Genomic DNA, 21917 nt, shown 5'->3' with positions numbered 1-21917 from the left:
GTAGTAGTAGTATTCTGGTGCGTACAGCGGTCTGGTCTCCCTCCCTGCCTCGTCCCGTAGAGCTCCGCCCCCTCCTGGTCGACACACCAGCAGCTGCTGGAGTCACACTGAACTGACTGAAACTCTCCTGACGCATCACACCGAGACACAGACTGGAGCTGACAGGGAGACAGGCCTGAGAGACAGACAGGTGGGTGGAGAGACAGACAGGTGGAGAGACAGACAGGTGGGTGGAGAGACAGACAGGTGGAGAGACAGACAGACAGGTGGAGAGACAGACAGGTGGACAGAGAGACAGACAGGCAGAGAGACAGACAGAGAGACAGACAGACAGGTGGAGAGACAGACAGGTGGACAGACAGACAGAGAGACAGACAGACAGGTGGAGAGACAGACAGGTGGGTGGAGAGACAGACAGGTGGACAGACAGACAGACAGGTGGAGAGACAGACAGGTGGACAGACAGACAGACAGAGAGACAGACAGGTGGACAGACAGACAGACAGAGAGACAGACAGGTGGACAGACAGACAGACAGAGAGACAGGGAGAGACAGAGACAGAAAATTAGCAGTATATTTCTGTACTGTGTAGTACTGTAGTACTGTAGTACTGTAGTACTGTAGTACTGTGTATTTGTGTGTATTTAGAGAGCTTTGGAAAACACCAAGAGCTTCACAGACTGTAAAACAAACAGGAATAAAACCTGAATATACAGAATATAGAATATATAGAGTAATATTCAGATAAATAAAGTAGTGTGTGTGTATAAAGTGTGTGTTGCTCACAGTGGGGAACAGAGCCGTTGGTTCGAGTCCCGGCGACTTCCTGACCTCCAGCATCAACACACCAACACTCCTGACCCCGCCCACCGCACTGCACAGGCCTGCACACACACACACACACACACACACACACACACACACAATTGATATAAAGAGATAAAGAGAAGAGATAGACAGACAGATAGATAGATAGATAGATAGATAGATACCTGAACCGGCCGTCCTCTGTACAGTGAGGGATGTCATCTTGTTGCTTAGCAACAGCCACGCCCCTCAGCGACTCGCATCGGGTCAGGCTCTCCGACTCCAGCTGGTACTCTGGAAAACAATGACATCATCAGCAAATAATGACATCATCTGCAAACGACGACACGCTCAGTTCACTCGGTTCAGAACCGCTAAGTGATTGTTTTCCTTTTGAAATCTAGAAAACAATGACATCATCAGCAAACAATGACACACTCAGCTCCCAGAGGAGAACTGACTCAGCGCTTGGTTCAAAAGAAATAAATAAATAGTTTAAATAAATTAAATAAACTGTTTAAGATTAGTCAGTGAGAGTGCTGGTTTTCCTTTTGAAATGTGGAAAACAGTGACATCATCAGCAATCAGTTTGACCGCCCTACAGCGATTACGTGGCCAATCAGAAGAGCCGATTAAAGCAGCTTCTTCCTGTTTGTTCCAGTTTTCATCATACAGACCTCAGAGTTTCTCTGCTCTGTGTTTCTCATGTACGGAGCCCGGAGCGGCCATCGGGAGAAAAATCATTTATGTCGTGGCCACGATTTACTGTAATGCACGATATGCAATTTGAGCTCTCCTTTTATTTTTTCGTGCGCACAAGATACAATCAGTTCCCTTGATTTCCTCTTTACGTGCGACACAAATTGCCAAAACGTACCCTCGAAATAGTGATATCGTGCTCTCGATATATAATACATGCACTCTTCACGAGCTTATAAAGAGTCAGTGCACATATTGATTATGTTTAAATGTGGCGCTGTCCTGGTGTGTTGCAGCACCTGAGTGTGTTTACATGGCCTGAAGGTTAAGTAGCTAAATATGTTGCAGTATTTGGGGGATTTGCCTATTCAGTGTAAACAGACAATGGATATTAACATACCAAATCCTTACTAGGTCTATCTGCAATACCTAAAAGGTTCCTTTGAAGTTGCATTTTTCCTAAACTGCACAGTTTAACGAAATCGAGGGAACGAATTGTATCTCGTGCGCACGAATGAACTAAAACGTGCACGTTACAGTACATCGTGGACTCAATATAACTTCTTTTCTCTCCCAGCGGCTCCCGGGCTCTGTACTCATGAGACTTTCAGACCAGACCGACTCGCTCTGCTCTGCTGGACAGAACGTCTCACCAGACTACATTCAAAAACATTATGCCAATTTCATGTTGCTTTATTCATCAGGAAACAATACGCACATCGCAGAGCATCACACGAGAGTTTAACGTATCGCTGGAAGACTGGACTAAGAAACTCGTTTGTTGTTTCATCAAACTATAAATGAGGTGATGAAAAGATAAAAATAAGCAAAAAAGGAAAACTTCTTGCACACTTGAGTAAATAAGTGTGCAAGAAGTTTTCCTTCTCAAACTGTCAGGTTTGTGGATGGAGCCTGGTGCAGCGGGCAGGCTTCAAACAGAGAAGAGACGATGAATACATAATGAGCTTTACATTTTAACATCTCAGCCAATCACCATGAGCTTTACCTGTCACTGGTGACAGGTACAGAACATGAGCAAGGCTACAGCCTACATTAGTAATAATAAGACCGAACTGTCACTAGCACTTCTCTGAAAGAAGAGTTTCCAAAGTACAGTAAACACAGGAGGAGAAAACAGGAAAAGGTGGAAAGAAAGAAGCAACATCCAGACTTCAGTGAAACAGAATGCAGTGAGTGAGACAGACAGACAGGCAGACAGACAGACAGGCAGTCAGACAGACAGAGAGACAGACAGACAGACAGACAGACAGACGGACAGACAGGCGGACAGACAGGCAGACAGACAGTCAGACAGACAGAGAGACAGACAGACAGACAGACAGACAGACAGACAGTCAGACAGACAGAGAGACAGACAGACAGACAGACAGACAGAGAGACAGACAGACAGACAGACAGACAGACAGACAGACAGACAGAGAGACAGAGAGACAGACAGACAGACAGACAGACAGACAGACAGTCAGACAGACAGACAGACAGACAGACAGACAGACAGACAGACAGAGAGACAGACAGACAGGCAGACAGACAGACAGACAGACAGACAGACAGACAGAGAGACAGACAGACAGACAGACAGGCGGACAGACAGACAGGCAGGCAGACAGACAGACAGACAGGCAGACAGACAGTTTACCTGAAGCCTTGCTCTGCACCAGCTCCAGGCAGCAGATCAGGATGCAGGTGATGCGGAGCCAGGCCATCGTCTCCGTGGTGACGGAGCATCGCTGACTCGCCCTCTTTATACCTGCCGACCTGCTGAGTCACCGTGAGTCTCCACCTGCTCTCCACCCTCCTCCTCCTCCTCTTCACCTTCCTCTTCCTCCTCTCCACCCTCCTCTTCCTCCTCTCCACCCTCCTCCTCTGTCCTTCTCAGTGAAACCGGCGGTTCTCCTCCACGCCTCAGGAAGCGGGCGAGGAGCCGTGGAGCGCTCTGATTGGTGGAGAGGATCTCTGAAACCCTCCGCTCTCTGAACCACATCTGACTGGATCGGGGGGGGGGGGGGGGGGGGGGGAGAACAAACTGAAGGTACAAACTTACCTGAGTGAAGCCTGCAGAGAGAGAGAGAGAGGTCAATTGTTGGTCAGTGTGAAATACAGGAAGACTTTGATAAACTGAAGAGAAAACATTCATCAAAACATGAAACGTGGTCTAATTTGTTTAAAGGCGTTAAAAGGAATTTGAAATCACTCGGGGACACGATGTGCTTCAGTAAAACTCAACTGTGTTTCTAGGAACGCAGAGCGAGTAAAAACACAGAATCTACATCTGAGGCAGAAATAACTGAGGAGGACAACTCATCCTTCACCTAACACTGAGGGACACGACTGTCTCCCAAATCTGCTGCCAGGTCTGTTTATGCTGCTTAATAAAGTGTAAACCTGAGTCAGCTTGTTGTGGTGTGGCTGTACATCCATTCAGTAACGTTCTCAGTAAAAGTGAATAGTGTGATAAGGTGGATTTGTTTCTTGAAACTGTTTAATAGTTCAGGCTGGAAAGTGAGTTTCTGAGTCAGAAATCTCAGCAGCTGGTCAAGAAATCATAAGGTAATCTGTATTGATCAACAACTCAGTCAACCTCTGCAGATATATTATGGTCTGTATGTGATATGGAACAACAAACACATGAAGCATTCCACCTTTAGTGCGTATCTCTCCACTCAGTTCAGAAGCTGAGAGGAAACTTCTTCTCTCTAAACTCTTCTTCTTCTCCTGCCATGAAGCCGGCAGGACGGCTGATACCGCTGACTCATCAACATGACTCAGCAACAAATATGTTCGAAGAAGTCTATGAACTTTATGCATCAGGTGTGGCGGCGGCCCTGCGGCGTCTCTGGCTCGGCCTGCGGCTCCAGGCAGAAGGCAGCGTGGCGGTGAAGAGCCAGAGCTCCTGCTTCACTGTCCTTCCTTCCTTCCTGTAACAAACCTTTCATTTTCTTTTTATTTTCTCTCTCCTCTCTGCTCCTGACAGGCAGTGTCGTTTCCACTTCATGCCACTTGATTGAAATGAATTGGTTCATGATGGTTGACAGTGTGACGGGCCCTGTGATTGGCTGACTGGTCTGCTCCATTACCAAGTAAATAATAAAATCAAAGATTTTGATCAAATTAAATAATTTGAAATTGATATTAAATTTGATATAAAATTCTTAAAAATGTTTAATGCATCTCATTGCTCCATTCTGGTATTTTTAAAAATGCACTGATTGGCCTGATGGGGGCGCTACAGTGTTTGTTTATTTACTAATTGGCCCGCAGGAGGACTGCATCGTTCAGGACGACGTGCTTACTGCTGCCTTGTCTCGTCTGATCTGATCTTGTCTCATGTCTGTTCTGTAGCTGGAGGGAGAGGTGAAACTAAGTGACACACATCCTGATGACAGTGAAGGCATCACGCCACTTTCCTCTGTCATGCTGAGCCTCCGGACCTCAGCCTGCATGCTGCTGGCGCTCAGCTGCCTGCTCACACTTCATGGTAAGAGAGCTAAACGTTTGATTTGTCCAACATGACTGGAAAACAGTGAAGACATTGCTGCATTTTTGCAAAGATGTTGGGGGCAGATCTCTGTGCTAACGGTAACATTTTTATATTTAACATCAGCTGAAACTGTTTTGCTCTCAAATTGCAGATTAATAGATTCTGAAACAGCTTAACAGTGATGTCAATGGAAACCGCTTGGGAATTCTTTTTTTTATAAATAAATGCTGTGCCGAATGTAAGGTTTCTATAATTTTTTAAGTCCATCATCCAGTAAAAGATAAAGCTTCAGTGTGGAAATCAGGTGCAGAACTAACCAGTGGCCAAGAAAAGGCAGATATTCTGATAAAAGTTTCTGTAAAGTGTGGAGGAGTTTGAGGCGTCGCAGGTTCTGGCAGACATGATGACACCAAGACTCTTGGCAATTTTGTTGGAAATAAATTCTTTGTGTAAATTCAAGTTTTTCATTCAGAAATTTAACATATGGTACTCATATTAGAGCATTGTCAGATATACAACATATTTAGAAGTGTTTTACACTTACACTTAGGTACAAATAGCATGTAAGAGCATTTTTTCACATAAAGAAATCATTTGTTGTTTTAGAACCAGAGATGAAGTTTATTTAGCTCAGAGTTGGTTTTTAGAAATCAAATCATGGTAATCTTTACCTGAGAGAAAGATATTAGTGTCATCAAGTTCAAGTTCAAGTTTTTATTTAACACTCATATGGCAGTTTTACATCCAGAAAACTGAAATGCATGAGCATTTACAATGCACACGTCAAAATAAAAGCATGGTAATTGAACCTTATTTTATAGTTTTTCATTTAAGAGTCTTATTAAAAAAGGGATGGGTGACTTCTTGTCATCAGCAAATATGTTTAAAAAACAAGTTATGGAGATTAGATAAAAGGTCATTAACAGATACCAGGAACAGCAGGGGACCAAGAACAGAAGCTTGAGGAACGCTGCATAGTAAAGTCTGATAGTCAGATTCAGCACCAATCCAAGAAACAAATTGTTTTCAGTTCTATAGATAGTTTCTAAACCAGCGTAGTTCACTCCCCTCAGTACCATTCAACATACTTGGATGAGTAGTACTTTATTTTCACTGAGGCTGAGTTTCTATCTGTGTGGCTTCAGTCCAAAGTCGAACGCTCCTTCTAACATTAATGTTTTTTTTGATTGCCAAGACACATTTCTTGAAATTATGCTCCATTTCCCAAAACTCTAAACACAAATGCATAACTGCACACTCATCTTCACAAACTTCAAACTTCCATGTCAAAACCAAACTCTCCACTCAAAACCATGTAATCTTACATCTAAACCAAACTTTGCCTTCAGACATCACACAAAAGCCATCAAACACACAGACACTACAAAACAGCCATTACACACTGGTGAGATCAATTCACAACACTAACCTGTTACTGCAATGAATAATGGAGCTTATGGTTTTCCCCCAGAACAACCTCTTTACATGATGAACACAATATAAACACACAACACATGTATACATTTTCAACATTTTTAATTCCTCAATGTACTGTAGTAAAATAAACTGAAATTGAGTGAAAAAGTAAATGTAAAAATATGCAACTGATAAAGAACGTAGAATACAGTAAAATAATTTCCATGTATTTACCGATATAAACCAATGAAAAAAAAAACAGTTTGTACATAAAGAAAGAAATCACATTTATTCTGCCTCAGCATCCCGTCTCTGGTCTGGGTCAGGCCAGAGAGTCTCATCAGCATCACATCACAAAACAAGTGAACTGTCCCACGACCCTTTGATCTGTCTATCCTGAGCTTCTGATTGGTGTGTGAACAATTTAGACTCTTAGTGTTTCCGCCTGGGGAATTGTGTGTTAATTGGGTTCGAGCTGTGATGACTTGAGTTAATGATATTGAATGCCGGTGCTTTCTAAATGAGCACACGGTGCAGCCGGTGATATATGAAGGGATTTGTGTGTAGAGTTTTTCACAAAAAGTTCAACAAATCTGAATCATGTGTGGAAACAGGGGAATAGTGTTTATAGTTCTGGGAAATGGGTCTGTCTTTTGGTAGATGGCGTCATGGTTTGGGATGTTTAGTTAATAGGCCCAGTTATAGTGTGTAAGAGATCGAGAAAAACTGTAATGTTCCAACTTTGGATTTGAAAGATTTCCATCGTTCGTTAACGTTGAGTATAAACAAGTGAATACACACAATGAATTCATGTTCAGCATGTGTCTGTTTGCTTTCCGGTCACCGTTGAAGCCCAGGTGGTTCAGTCTCCATCATCTGTAACGGTGACACCGGGGTCAGAGGTCACCCTCACCTGTGACATCACCCAGATGGGGGGGCAGTGCTCGGAGGTGGTCTGGCTGCGCGTCAGTCCTTTGAAAAGCTTCAGTCTCTCTTCATCCCACCCGCAGCCCGGGACGCCGTGCCTCCTGAAGATACCCGGCGCCGGGCCGCAGGACGCCGGCGGTTACTACTGCGTCTATCTGAACGGCCTCATGCCCGTCGCCGGCGGCGGCACCAGGCTGGCTGTGACCGGTGAGACTGAGAACAGAGTCACACTTTATTTAGATGTCCAATGTTGATGATCCACTTCCTATCAAGATACTATAATGTGTCAGTAAAAAGGTTGTTGAGTTTCAAATGATTCTGGGTTAGGCTTAATCTTAGGGATGGGGTTAGGTTTAAAATGGGGTTAGGGTTATAAGGCCAGGGTTAGGGTTACATCATCTGTAGAGAGGCACCAGATAGGAAAGTGACACTTTGTTGAACATCTCCTTTTCATCTTCTGACCTGTTAGTTGAGTATCAACATTGGACAAGACAAAGTGTTACCAAGAGGTGAATGATTTAAAAAATCATTACCTGAAGTTCAACTTTCAATATCTCAAAGACTGCACCTCTATCTCTATCTCTATCTCTATCTGCCTCTGGAGATCAGCAGTGTAAATTTTGCTTTAGGTTGAATTTTTAGAATGAGTTTGTCATCAAGATTGTTTCCTGTCTGACAGAAAATGTCATTCTAATCAGTTTCCACTGCACAGCAGTGGTGAGAACACGAGGAAATTAAACAGTTGAATGTATTTAAAGCCTGTAGCAGGACCCGGTCTTAGAGCTGAATGGGGACGGACCAAAAACCACAAACCAAACATCCCGCCTGACTGACACAGTTACCAAACTACAGAGGAAACTGCTGATCAGCCCAGATGTGCTGCTGGTTACGAAATACTCAGCATCCCCTTCTAAACTAAAGCCTCCACTCCCATGTCTTCCTCCTTTACCTGCTCGTGTCTGAAATTTACAAAAATTAAAAAAACAAGTCAGATTCTGTCCAGTCATGGCAGTTTTGTGGCCATGACATATAGACATAATTAATGATCAGGTTATTAATAAATGATCAGTTTATTAGAATGTGATCTCTAGCTGATCAGCTGCCTTCATCGCTTCTATAGAGAAAACAGTAACGTTAGCAAACATAGCTTATAGCATATTACATGCATCATACATACATATCCCATTTAGCATTTGTCTCCCGGTTTTTTGATTTTCTGGCAAAATAGCACATGAATGCAACAGATTATAGGAGTTATGTAAAACATCACAGTTAAGAACTCAAAATGTATAGTTTAAGTTAAATCATCACGATAATGCAATGTTTACTTCCTTTAATTAATTAGATATTGCTCAATAAAGTACAGTGTCACACTTCCAGTTGCTCAAGTTGAATTTGGCTCTCTCAGACCTTGGCCTGGACGCTGTGGTAAAAACATTTTCTATCTCTCTCCTCAGACATTATGTCTTCCCCTGTACTCTCTGCTATGATGAGGCTTAAATATGTAAAAACCCTGGATTAGCTTTGATTCTTCACTCCTTTGGAAACAATCTTCCATAATTAAGGCAAATCAGTTCCACAGCAATTCCTCAATAACAGCAATATGACCACGAACTTTATCGGTACGGCAGCTTTCAGAACGCAGTAACAAAGTTCTTTAAAGTCAATAAGTAATAAAGTAAATGAAGCTATAAGATGTAGAGTGACGATGTAAATGAACTAAAATGTAAATGTGAATTCCCTCCTCAGTGCCTGTGGTCCACAGTCCCGTTATGGATCTCCTGGCACCTTCAGACGAACGGGGCGACGCCTCCGCCCCCGTCCCGCTGTTCTGCCTCGTCTCTGGCCTGGAGGACGCCGGTCAGGCCCGAGTGGACTGGGAGCTGGAGGAGACGGACGGCCCGCGGGAGATGGACGGCCTGCGGGAGACGGACGGCCCGCGGGAGACGGACGGTCCGCGGGAGACGGACGGCCTGCAGGAGCTGACACCCAAATTCCTTCCTGAAACCGAGGCGGGTGTCATCGGCGTACAGGTTTACATCCCCGGTGAATCCTGGGCCCGAGGCACCAAGGTTTCCTGTGTGTTGACTGTCGGGGACTTGAGGATGAAAAAGAGCGTCAGCAGCATGATGGGTAAGAGACACCAAGACTGCAGCTTTCTGGTTAGTTGCCAATTTTCATGTTTGCAGCCCCAGATGACAGTGAGAAGTAATCGGCTGAATTTTGAGAACTTCAGCATCCAGAATGTTTGCTGCTTTCACTGTGTGTGTGTGTGTGTGTGTGTGTGTGTGTGTGTGTGTGTTGAATAGGGACGTGCAGCCACTATGTTCTCGTGACTTTCTTCATGGGCGCCGTGTGTGTCGTGCTGTTTATTGTTACCATGACGCTCACCATCCTGTTGTCATGCCAACGGAGACAACCTAGTAAGTACCAGCATCAGAAGCATCGGTTTATCCGTACTTTCTGTCAATCTGTTATTTTTATTCATGTGTGTTCCTAATTTCCTCCTTTCACTTCAAAACAACCAGAGGAAAACTTTACTGCTCAGTGGTAGGAAACAGAACAGTGGACAGTAGTATCAGAGAAGGCCTGAAAACGTTAAAAAAAAATAATAAATTGAGAAAAATCAGACATATATATTAACATACTAAGAAATTTGTATAGTAGAAATATGTTTTTTTCTTATCCCTTAAATCATCTTGCAACCCCCCAAAATGATCTCACGCCCCCCTGGGGGGTCCCGACCCCCAGGTTGAGACCCGTTGCAGTAGACAGGTGTGTTGGAGAAGACGGGAAGTCGACAGTTGAAAGGAAGAAGCTCCTGCACACTGTCCAGTTCACTAGCAGGTAGATTTTATTGGGAACATTTCAGTACAAAGACCTTCATCAGGTTATGTCCAGAGAGATGGGAGAAAGCATCTTACATACAGCAGGTTGGCTGGATCCACAAGGACCAATCAGGTTTTGAATTTACAAACTTCATCGACTGCCAACTGTGTGTGGGGCAGAAAGGATGACTTCAAGAGGTGAAGTTAATCAATAGTTGTTACGGACACAGGAGGGACCCAAACGCAGGACACGGACAGGGTGGTGTTGGTAAGGAGAAGGTTTTACTGTAAAGGAGGATCTGGATGAGGGGCTGATGGCAGGGAATGGGAATCCGGTGGCAGCGGGGGGAGTGATGGTGAGGAGGAGCGGGGGAGTGAGCGTGGGATGAGGGGAAGCGTGGCGGGCGGGGGGAGCTTGGAGGCTAGGAGGTGGCTGGCAGGCAGGGAGGGAGACAAGCAGGTGGGTGATGATCCTGGGACACGAGAGGCAGGTGAGCAGACTGGGAGAGGTGATGAGCTGATTTCAGACAGGTGTGCAGGATGAGCAGAGCCGGGAGCAGGAGAACGAGGAAGGGAGACCACGCCCACGCCAACACACACACAAACAAAACATGGACAGAGAGAGACAGAGACAGGGGAGCACTGGGAACACTGGGGAGGGGAAACACAAGGAAACACTAGGGAATCTCCTGGGGGTACGGCCACGGCCGTAACAATAGTGATCAATAGATAGTCAAAAAACGTGTTTCATGTGGTTGTGTGTGTGACTGGATGTGCTGCAGGTCAGGAGAAGAAAGGAAAAGAAATCCTGGATGTCAACAAGACCAGAAAACCTCCAGAAATAACTTTGAATTTGTATTTTCTTTGCAGGGAGAAGATCTCAGCCCAGCCTTCACAACACCAGAGGACAGGTACACTTACACAACTTATTTGTTGGAAATTTTTAATTAGCAATTTACACTCTAAGTGTGTATGTGTGTGGAGGGGTGATGATAGTGATGATGATGCTGACGATGAAGATGGTGATGTTTTCCACAGGCTGCACCAGCAGTTGTTTATGCCAGTCTGAGGTTTGAAGCTGCCGGCAGGAGGAGCGTTCCTGTGGCCGGACTCAACTCCTCTGTTTAGACCGGACTCATCTCCATCTAACAACCGTCTGGTCTCTCTAACTCCACAGTGATCCAACCTGTATCTGTTCATGAATCCTCTCCTCTGTCAGTTCTGAACAGCCGGAGTCTGGTCGCTCTTTCCTGCCGCACAGGAAGTGATGCGCTTTACTTTTCTAGTTTGTTTGGAATCAACAGAAGAAGAAGAACTGGGTAGTTAGCATGAGCAGTGATAGCCACCATGGCTGAAAAGAGAGAGAGAAGAGAAACTCAAACTGCAGCAACAAGAAATCCAAGCTCCGCCCACACTGTTTGATTGACAGGTGATCTGTGGGAAGAGCAGAGCAGAAACGCCACAGTGAGGCTGAGGGACAAAGATGGAGACTGAGTAAAAAAAAAAAGGGCACAGGGCTGAATATTAAATCCAAGAGGTTTTTTTTTTTTATTTTTTTTTTTATTCTTGTGTTCTTCTTCAGAAACTTCTTCCCAGCTTGACTTCTCAAGTTCTCATGAAAGTTTCAGATGTTCTGTGTGTTTGAAGTCACATGATGAACTGAAACACAGCCGATCATTTTCCATCTGTGTGATCTGGCTCTGTACTACAGATCAGTGTTTCCTTTAGATTTTTTGTAACTGCGGTTTTGTGAGGGGGGGGGGGGTCTTTTATAAAATGTTAATAAACAGTAAGAATTTATAATTATTTAAATGATGACCTAAAAAAAAGCCAGGCATTCGAAACGGGCGTCCATGGGCCACGGGACGTCCTGGTTAGAAACTATAGAATGTGAAACAATAGAACAGAAATAATCTCTTCATGCAGAACATCAGCTGCATCAATTTGTTTGTAAGCAGTTGAAGTGGAACTTTGTTCTCTGTCCTCATCAAATAAACTCAAATAAAATCAATAGTTTGACTTTACTGAGTAACCAAACAGCTGTAAAAACACACAGTTGTGTGTGTGGATGGAAACTGTTGGGCAGGAAGATCTAACTAACGTCACTCTGATGACTGACTGAGGACCTGAGTGAGGCCACATGATGAGAGCTGAGGACAGTGTTGACAGGCAGTTCAGCTGGTAGGAAAAGACAGAGGAGCATGAACTGTCTCACAGTAGTTACTTTTTTTTATTATTTCATGTTTATTGCCATTATTATCATTACATTCATTATTCATATCATTATTATTATTATTGTTATTATTTGTTATTACCATTATGTTGTGTTTAAGTTTTGCTTTGTGAGCTTTTTGTTGTTGTTGTTGTTTTAATGTTTTACACTGTGTTGTAATAATGTTCATGATGTATGAAGAAGCCCTCAGCTTCTTTTCTCATGTCTTCTCTTTCTGGTTTTTAAACTGCAAAAAAGACAAAAGAAAGAAAGAAAAGAATGAAAACCTGATGATCGTCCCCACATCCGGCGCTCCCTGCAGGCTGAACAGGCCTCGCACATCCTTTCATTTATTTTTTCTACTTTTGAAATAAAACAGTCTTTACTGCTTGGTGGTGGGATTTGTCTCAAAGCCGGCTCCTCGAACAGTTCACTGCAACACTGTTTGGTGTAAAATGATCCATTCATTATGTTTTGATGATCGAGCGGTGTGTGTTTAAAGCCGGTTTAAGATAGCTAACGTCTTCATGTAACTTCTGTAGGAGAGAGAGACAGAGAGAGAGAGAGAGAGAGAGAGAGAGAGGGAGAGAGAGAGAGAGACAGAGAGAGAGACACAGAGAGAGAGACACAGAGAGAGAGAGAGGGAGAGAGAGGAAGAGAGAGAGAGACAGAGAGAGAGAGAGAGAGGGAGAGAGAGAGAGACAGAGAGAGAGACACAGAGAGAGAGACACAGAGAGAGAGAGAGAGAGGGAGAGAGAGAGAGAGAGAGACAGAGAGAGAGACACAGAGAGAGAGAGAGGGAGAGAGAGGAAGAGAGAGAGAGACACAGAGAGAGAGAGAGGGAGAGAGAGGAAGAGAGAGAGAGAGAGAGAGGGAGAAAGAGAGAGAGAGAGACAGAGAGAGAGAGAGAGAGAGAGACAGAGAGAGAGAGGGAGAGAGAGAGAGAGAGACACAGAGAGAGAGAGAGGGAGAGAGACAGAGAGAGAGACAGAGAGAGAGAGAGGGAGAGAGAGGAAGAGAGAGAGAGAGAGAGAGGGAGAAAGAGAGAGAGAGAGACAGAGAGAGAGAGAGACAGAGAGAGAGAGACAGAGAGAGACAGAGAGTATTATGGGATGGACAGAGGACAGAGAGCAGAATCATGCTGAGTCGTCGTTTTCCTGTTTGAGGCTCAGCAGGCCGGCCGGTCTGCCTGCTTCTGGTCTTCTGTTGCAGGACTGATCTGGTCTCTTCTTCCTTTAGAAACCTGAACACTAGAGGAGTTTATTGATCTGACACCCAGTCAGAGGGTTTGATTCTCTTTTTAAAGGTTAATTCAAGGACGTTGATGTTGTTCGGTCAGCCACATACAGGACATACAGGGAGTCTGACAGAAACACGCACAATTCAAAATGTTTTGTACTTATGTATTTTCTATTTTCTTCGCTGTTTCCTCAAAGAATAGTTTTCTCTCCTAACAGGATCAATACAGTTACAGCTGATGCAGTCTGTCAACAGTCAGCAGGTCTGACCTGTAGACCTGGATCAGGTCTGCATTCCAGAGTCTTACAGGTTTATTCCACGTAAAAGACACTGCTGTCCCGTGTGAGGCTCGAACTCACGACCTTCAGATTATGAGACTGACGCGCTGCCTACTGCGCCAACGAGGCTGTGTGTGTGTGTGTGTGTGTGTGTGTGTGTGTGTGTGTGTGTGTGTGTGTGTGTGTGTGTGTGTGTGTGTGTGTGTGTGTGTGTGTGTGTGTGTGTGTGTGTGTGTGTGTGTGTGTGTGTGTGTGTGTGTGTGTGTGTGTGTGTGTGTGTGTGTGTGTGTGTGTGTGTGTGTGTGTGTGTGTGTTGTGTAACAGGATGACATCACCAGAAATAAACTTTATTCATCTGGACAGAGGAACAGGAGCCAGCAACATGTCTTCATCCTCCTCTTCTTCTGAGATGTTTCTTCTTCTTCTTCTACTTCTTCTGGAGATGTTTCTTCTCTTTCTGCTGTGTGAAGCTTCTTGTTCTTCTTCTACTATTTAAACTCTTGTTCAGTGAGCAGAAAAAGTCAGTGGGACACACTCTGTTGTTTCTGTTTGCAGCTCAACAGGCCGTCCTGTCTGTAATGTGGTTTTGTCAAAGTGCTGCTTGTCTTTTGTTGCAGGACTGATCTGTTGTTTCCTCCTTTAGAAACCTGAACAGTAGAGGAGTGTGAGAGTTTAATCCACTTTTTAAAGGTTTATTCCACGTAAAACACACTGCTGCCCCGTGTGAGGCTCGAACTCACGACCTTCAGATTATGAGACTGACGCGCTGCCTACTGCGCCAACGAGGCTGTGCGTGTGTGTGTGTGTGTGTGTGTGTGTGTGTGTGTGTGTGTGTGTGTGTGTGTGTGTGTGTGTGTGTGTGTGTGTGTGTGTGTGTGTGTGTGTGTGTGTGTGTGTGTGTGTGTGTGTGTGTGTGTGTGTGAGAGAGAGAGAGAGTGAGAGAGTATTTCCCAACTCTCCTCACCTGTACAGAACTACAGCAGCTCTATAATAATCTTTAGAAGGATGCTCTACAAAAATCACCACAAAACTATAAACTAGAAGATTCTAAAGAAATATTATAGGAATATTACAGTGACACCAGGAGATAAAAATACTATCAAGTACCATACGGTTCCTATAAACTCACTGTTGAACAGTGTTGGAGGTAATGTGTTACAAAGTAATGCGTTACTAATATGTAAACTGTAAACTGTATGTTTAGTATTAGTATGGTTAGTATTGTTAGTATAGTTTAGTATGATTAGTATGTTTAGTATGGTTTAGTATGTTTAGTATTTTTTTTAGAATGGTTTAGTATGTTTAGTATGGTTAGTATGGTTAGTATGGTTTAGTATGTTTAGTATGGTTTAGTATGGTTTAGTATGTTTAGTATGTTTAGTATGTTTAGTATGGTTTAGTATGTTTAGTATGTTTAGTATGGTTTAGTATGTTTAGTATGGTTTAGTATGGTTTAGTATGGTTTAGTATGTTTAGTATGGTTTAGTATGTTTAGAATGGTTTAGTATGTTTAGTATGGTTTAGTATGGTTAGTATGTTTAGTATGGTTTAGTATGATTTAGTATGTTTAGTATGTTTAGTATGGTTTAGTATGGTTAGTATGGTTAGTATGGTGTAGTATGTTTAGTATTTTTTTTAGTATGGTTTAGTATGTTTAGTATGGTTAGTATGGTTTAGTATGTTTAGTATGGTTTAGTATGGTTAGTATGTTTAGTATGGTTTAGTATGATTTAGTATGTTTAGTATGTTTAGTATGGTTTAGTATGGTTAGTATGGTTAGTATGGTGTAGTATGTTTAGTATTTTTTTTAGTATGGTTTAGTATGTTTAGTATGGTTAGTATGGTTTAGTATGTTTAGTATGGTTTAGTATGGTTAGTATGGTTTAGTATGTTTAGTATGGTTTAGTATGGTTTAGTATGTTTAGTATGTTTAGTATGGTTTAGTATGTTTAGTATGGTTTAGTATGGTTAGTATGGTTTAGTATGTTTAGAATGGTTTAGTATGTTTAGTATGGTTTAGTATGGTTAGTATGGTTTAGTATGTTTAGTATGGTTTAGTATGGTTTAGTATGTTTAGTATGTTTAGTATGGTTTAGTATGTTTAGTATGGTTTAGTATGGTTAGTATGGTTTAGTATGTTTAGTATGGTTTAGTATGGTTTAGTATGTTTAGTATGTTTAGTATGGTTTAGTATGTTTAGTATGGTTAGTATGGTTTAGTATGTTTAGTACGGTTTAGTATGTTTAGTATGTTTAGTATGGTTTAATATGTTTAGAATGGTTTAGTATGTTTAGTATGGTTTAGTATGGTTAGTATGGTTTAGTATGTTTAGTATGGTTTAGTATGGTTTAGTATGTTTAGTATGTTTAGTATGGTTTAGTATGTTTAGTATGGTTTAGTATGGTTAGTATGGTTTAGTATGTTTAGTATGGTTTAGTATGGTTTAGTATGTTTAGTATGTTTAGTATGGTTTAGTATGTTTAGTATGGTTAGTATGGTTTAGTATGTTTAGTATGGTTTAGTATGTTTAGTATGTTTAGTATGGTTTAGTATGTTTAGAATGGTTTAGTATGTTTAATATGTTTAGTATGTTTAGTATGGTTTAGTATGTTTAGTATGGTTTAGTATGTTTAGTATTTTTTTTAGTATGGTTTAGTATGTTTAGTATGGTTAGTATGGTTTAGTATGTTTAGTATGGTTTAGTATGTTTAGTATTTTTTTTAGTATGGTTTAGTATGTTTAGTATGGTTAGTATGGTTTAGTATGTTTAGTATGGTTTAGTATGGTTAGTATGGTTTAGTATGGTTTAGTATGTTTAGTATGTTTAGTATGGTTTAGTATGTTTGGAATGGTTTAGTATGTTTAATATGTTTAGTATGTTTAGTATGGTTTAGTATGTTTAGTATGGTTTAGTATGTTTCGTATGTTTAGTATTGTTAGTATAGTTTAGTATGTTTGGTATGTTTAGTATGGTTTAGTATGTTTAGTATGGTTTAGTATGTTTAGTATGGTTTAGTATGTTTAGTATGTTTAGTATGGTTTAGTATGTTTAGAATGTTTAGTATGGTTTAGTATGCTTAGTATGGTTTAGTATGTTTAGTATGTTTAGTATGGTTTAGTATGTTTAGAATGTTTAGTATGGTTTAGTATGTTTAGTATGGTTTAGTATATTTAGTATGGTTTAGTATGGTTTAGTATGTTTAGAATGTTTAGTATGGTTTAGTATGTTTAGTATGGTTTAGTATGTTTAGTATGTTTAGTATGTTTATTATGTTTAGTATGGTTTAGTATGTTAAGTATGGTTAAGTATGGTTTACTATGTTTTGTATGGTTTAGTATGTTTAGTATGGTTTAATATGTTTAGTATGGTTTAGTATGTTTAGTATGGTTTAGTATGTTTAGTATGTTTGGTATGGTTTAGTATGTTTAGTATGGTTTAGTATGGTTTAGTATGTTAAGTATGTTTAGTATGGTTTAGTATGGTTTAGTATGTTTAGTATGTTTAGTATGTTTAGTATGGTTTAGTATGTTTAGTATGTTTAGTATGGTTTAGTATGGTTTAGTATGTTTAGTATGTTTAATATTGTTAGTATAGTTTAGTATGTTTAGTATGTTTAGTATGATTTATTATGTTTAGTATGTTTAGTATGTTTAGTATGGTTTAGTATGTTTAGTATGTTTAGTATGGTTTAGTATGTTTAGTATGGTTTATTATGTTTAGTATGTTTAGTATGTTTAGTATGGTTTAGTATGATTTATTATGTTTAGTATGTTTAGTATGGTTTAGTATGGTTTAGTATGTTTAGAATGGTTTAGTATGTTTAGTATGTTTAGTATGGTTTAGTATGTTTAGTATGTTTAGTATGTTTAGTATGGTTTAGTATGTTTAGTATGTTTAGTATTGTTAGTATAGTTTAGTATGTTTAGTATGGTTTATTATGTTTATTATGTTTAGTATGTTTAGTATGGTTTAGTATGTTTAGTATGTTTAGTATGGTTTAGTATGTTTAGTATGTTTAGTATGGTTAGTATGGTTTAGTATGTTTAGTATGTTTAGTATGTTTAGTATGTTTAGTATGGTTAGTATGGTTTAGTATGGTTTAGTATGTTTAGTATCGTTAGTATGGTTAGTATGGTTTAGTATGGTTTAGTATGGTTTAGTATGTTTAGTATGTTTAGTATGGTTTAGTATGTTTAGAATGGTTTAGTATGTTTAGTATGTTTAGTATGGTTTAGTGTGTTTAGTGTGTTTAGTATGGTTTAGTATGTTTAGAATGGTTTAGTATGTTTAGTATGTTTAGTATGGTTTAGTACGTTTAGTATGGTTTAGTACGTTTAGTACGTTTAGTAGGTTTAGTACGTTTAGTACGTTTAGTAGGTTTAGTACGTTTAGTACGTTTAGTATGGTTTAGTATGGCTTAGTATGTTTAGTATGGTTTAGTATGTTTAGTATGGTTTAGTATGGTTAGTATGGTTTAGTATGTTTAGTATGTTTAGTATGGTTTAGTATGGTTAGTATGGTTTAGTATGTTTAGTATGTTTAGTATGGTTTAGTATGTTTAGTATGGTTTAGTATGGTTTAGTATGGTTTAGTACGTTTAGTAGGTTTAGTAGGTTTAGTATGTTTAGTACGTTTAGTATGGTTTAGTATGGTTTAGTATGTTTAGTATGGTTTACTATGTTTAGTATGGTTTAGTATGGTTAGTATGGTTTAGTATGTTTAGTATGTTTAGTATGGTTTAGTATGTTTAGTATGGTTTAGTATGGTTTAGTATGTTTAGTATGGTTTAGTATGTTTAGTATGGTTTAGTATGGTTAGTATGGTTTAGTATGTTTAGTATGTTTAGTATGGTTTAGTATGGTTAGTATGGTTTAGTATCTTTAGTATGTTTAGTATGGTTTAGTGTGTTTAGTGTGTTTAGTATGGTTTAGTGTGTTTATTATGTTTAGTATGGTTTAGTATGTTTACTATGTTTAGTATGGTTTAGTATGTTTAGTATGTTTAGCATGTTTAGTATGGTTTAATATGTTTAGTATCTTTAGTATGGTTTAGTATGTTTAGTATGGTTAGTATGGTTAGTATGGTTTAGTATGTTTAGTATGGTTTAGTATGTTTAGTATGGTTTAGTATGTTTAGTATGTTTAGTATGTTTAGTATGTTTAGTATGGTTTAATATGTTTAGTATGTTTAGTATGGTTTAGTATGTTTAGTATGGTTTAGTATGTTTAGTATGTTAGGTATGGTTTAGTATGTTTAGTATGTATAGTATGTTTAGTATGGTTTAGTATGGTTAGATTATTATAGGGCTGCTGTAGTTCTGTACAGGTGAGGAGAGTTGGGAAATACTCTCTCACGTTCTCTCACTCACACACACACACACACACACACACACACACACACACACACACACACACACACACACACACACACACACACACACACACACACACACACACACACACACACACACACACACACACACTCACACACACACGCACAGCCTCGTTGGCGCAGTAGGCAGCGCGTCAGTCTCATAATCTGAAGGTCGTGAGTTCGAGCCTCACACGGGGCAGCAGTGTGTTTTACGTGGAATAAACCTTTAAAAAGTGGATTAAACTCTCACACTCCTCTACTGTTCAGGTTTCTAAAGGAGGAAACAACAGATCAGTCCTGCAACAAAAGACAAGCAGCACTTTGACAAAACCACATTACAGACAGGACGGCCTGTTGAGCTGCAAACAGAAACAACAGAGTGTGTCCCACTGACTTTTTCTGCTCACTGAACAAGAGTTTAAATAGTAGAAGAAGAACAAGAAGCTTCACACAGCAGAAAGAGAAGAAACATCTCCAGAAGAAGTAGAAGAAGAAGAAGAAACATCTCAGAAGAAGAGGAGGATGAAGACATGTTGCTGGCTCCTGTTCCTCTGTCCAGATGAATAAAGTTTATTTCTGGTGATGTCATCCTGTTACACAACACACACACACACACACACACACACACACACACACACACACACACACACACACACACACACACACACACACACACACACACACACACACACACACACACACACACACACACACACACACACACACACACACACACACACACACACACACACAGCCTCATTGGCGCAGTAGGCAGCGCGTCAGTCTCATAATCTGAAGGTCGTGAGTTCGAGCCTCACACGGGGCAGCAGTGTTTTACGTGGAATAAACCTGTAAGACTCTGGAATGCAGACCTGATCCAGGTCTACAGGACAGACCTGCTGACTGTTGACAGACTGCATCAGCTGTAACTGTATTGATCCTGTTAGGAGAGAAAACTATTCTTTGAGGAAACAGCGAAGAAAATAGAAAATACATAAGATACAAACAATCTCTTTTGGAATATGAAAAAGCTACAGCGTTAGAATAAACTACTATCATACTTTTTTGATATAGTTGTATGAAGCTCGTGAGAAGATTCAGCACTAACAAGTGATGCTTTAGTTCCCTCTAGTGGCTGAAAGCAGAACTGCATCACCATGTATTTACTCTGACTGCCAGCCCTTTAATCTTCTAGTTTATAGTTCTGTGGTGATTTTTGTAGAGCATCCTTCTAAAGATTATTATAGAGCTGCTGTAGTTCTGTACAGGTGAGGAGAGTTGGGAAATACTCTCTCACTCTCTCTCACTCACACACACACACACACACACACACACACACGCACACGCACACGCACACACACACGCGCGCACACACACACACACACACACACACACACACACGCACACACACACACGCACACACACACACACGCACACACACACACGCACACACACACACACACACACACAGCCTCGTTGGCGCAGTAGGCAGCGCGTCAGTCTCATAATCTGAAGGTCGTGAGTTCGAGCCTCACACGGGGCAGCAGTGTGTTTTACGTGGAATAAACCTTTAAAAAGTGGATTAAACTCTCGAACTCCTCTACTGTTCAGGTTTCTAAAGGAGGAAACAACAGATCAGTCCTGCAACAAAAGACAAGCAGCACTTTGACAAAACCACATTACAGACAGGACGGCCTGTTGAGCTGCAAACAGAAACAACAGAGTGTGTCCCACTGACTTTTTCTGCTCACTGAACAAGAGTTTAAATAGTAGAAGAAGAACAAGAAGCTTCACACAGCAGAAAGAGAAGAAACATCTCCAGAAGAAGTAGAAGAAGAAGAAGAAACATCTCAGAAGAAGAGGAGGATGAAGACATGTTGCTGGCTCCTGTTCCTCTGTCCAGATGAATAAAGTTTATTTCTGGTGATGTCATCCTGTTACACAACACACACACACACACACACACACACACACGCACACACACACACACACACACACACACACACAGCTGGCCTGGTTTAACCCAGAACCTTCCAGACTATGAGTGAAGGTTTGCCATGTTGTGTAATCCCACAATGCACTGCAGCATCTTGCAGAGTTCAGATGTACAGTAAGCTGAGGTTCCTGCCTTGCTCCAGAGCCGAGGCAGAGAGCAGCTTCACTCTGCTGCTGCTGCTGGGATCTGAACCCACAACCTGCTGCTGGGATCTGAACCCACAACCTGCTGCAGGGATCTGAACCCACAACCTGCTGCAGGGATCTGAACCCACAACCTGCTGCAGGGATCTGAACCCACAACCTGCTGCTGGGATCTGAACCCACAACCTGCTGCAGGGATCTGAACCCACAACCTGCTGCAGGGATCTGAACCCACAACCTGCTGCAGGGATCTGAACCCACAACCTGCTGCTGAGACCCACAACCTGCTGCAGGGATCTGAACCCACAACCTGCTGCTGAGACCCACAACCTGCTGCTGGGATCTGAACCCACAACCTGCTGCAGGGATCTGAACCCACAACCTGCTGCAGGGATCTGAACCCACAACCTGCTGCTGAGACCCACAACCTGCTGCAGGGATCTGAACCCACAACCTGCTGCTGAGACCCACAACCTGCTGCAGGGATCTGAACCC

General features: G+C 41.4%; 1 protein-coding gene and 5 non-coding genes across 6 annotated transcripts in view; 3 read left to right on the top strand and 3 right to left on the bottom strand.

The window, feature by feature from the left end:
* tg (thyroglobulin) overlaps positions 1-3234 on the bottom strand; it is a 35867-nt gene extending 32633 nt beyond the window's left edge. Inside the window, exons 1-4 of the mRNA XM_078287321.1 lie at positions 3168-3234; positions 994-1102; positions 788-885; positions 26-175 (exon numbers count right to left, since the gene is read on the bottom strand). Coding sequence (XP_078143447.1) covers positions 26-175; positions 788-885; positions 994-1102; positions 3168-3234 — 424 coding nt within the window. The remainder of the gene's footprint in view (positions 1-25; positions 176-787; positions 886-993; positions 1103-3167) is intronic.
* Positions 3235-13965: 10731 nt separating this feature from the next.
* On the bottom strand, positions 13966-14038 carry trnam-cau (transfer RNA methionine (anticodon CAU)). The gene has a single exon. It is a non-coding gene; the product is annotated as a tRNA-Met (tRNA).
* A 586-nt stretch (positions 14039-14624) lies between these two features.
* On the bottom strand, positions 14625-14697 carry trnam-cau (transfer RNA methionine (anticodon CAU)). Its single transcript has one exon. It is a non-coding gene; the product is annotated as a tRNA-Met (tRNA).
* A 4712-nt stretch (positions 14698-19409) lies between these two features.
* Positions 19410-19482, top strand: trnam-cau (transfer RNA methionine (anticodon CAU)). Its single transcript has one exon. It is a non-coding gene; the product is annotated as a tRNA-Met (tRNA).
* A 554-nt stretch (positions 19483-20036) lies between these two features.
* Positions 20037-20109, top strand: trnam-cau (transfer RNA methionine (anticodon CAU)). The gene has a single exon. It is a non-coding gene; the product is annotated as a tRNA-Met (tRNA).
* Positions 20110-20753: 644 nt separating this feature from the next.
* Positions 20754-20826, top strand: trnam-cau (transfer RNA methionine (anticodon CAU)). Its single transcript has one exon. It is a non-coding gene; the product is annotated as a tRNA-Met (tRNA).
* The last annotated feature ends 1091 nt before the right edge of the window (positions 20827-21917 follow it).

The sequence above is a fragment of the Centroberyx gerrardi genome, chromosome 12 (genome assembly GCF_048128805.1).
Source record: "Centroberyx gerrardi isolate f3 chromosome 12, fCenGer3.hap1.cur.20231027, whole genome shotgun sequence".
Classification (NCBI taxonomy): Eukaryota; Metazoa; Chordata; class Actinopteri; order Beryciformes; family Berycidae; genus Centroberyx; species Centroberyx gerrardi.
The sequence above is the reverse complement of the archived record's forward strand: the minus strand, read 5'-3'. Positions and strand labels throughout refer to the sequence as shown.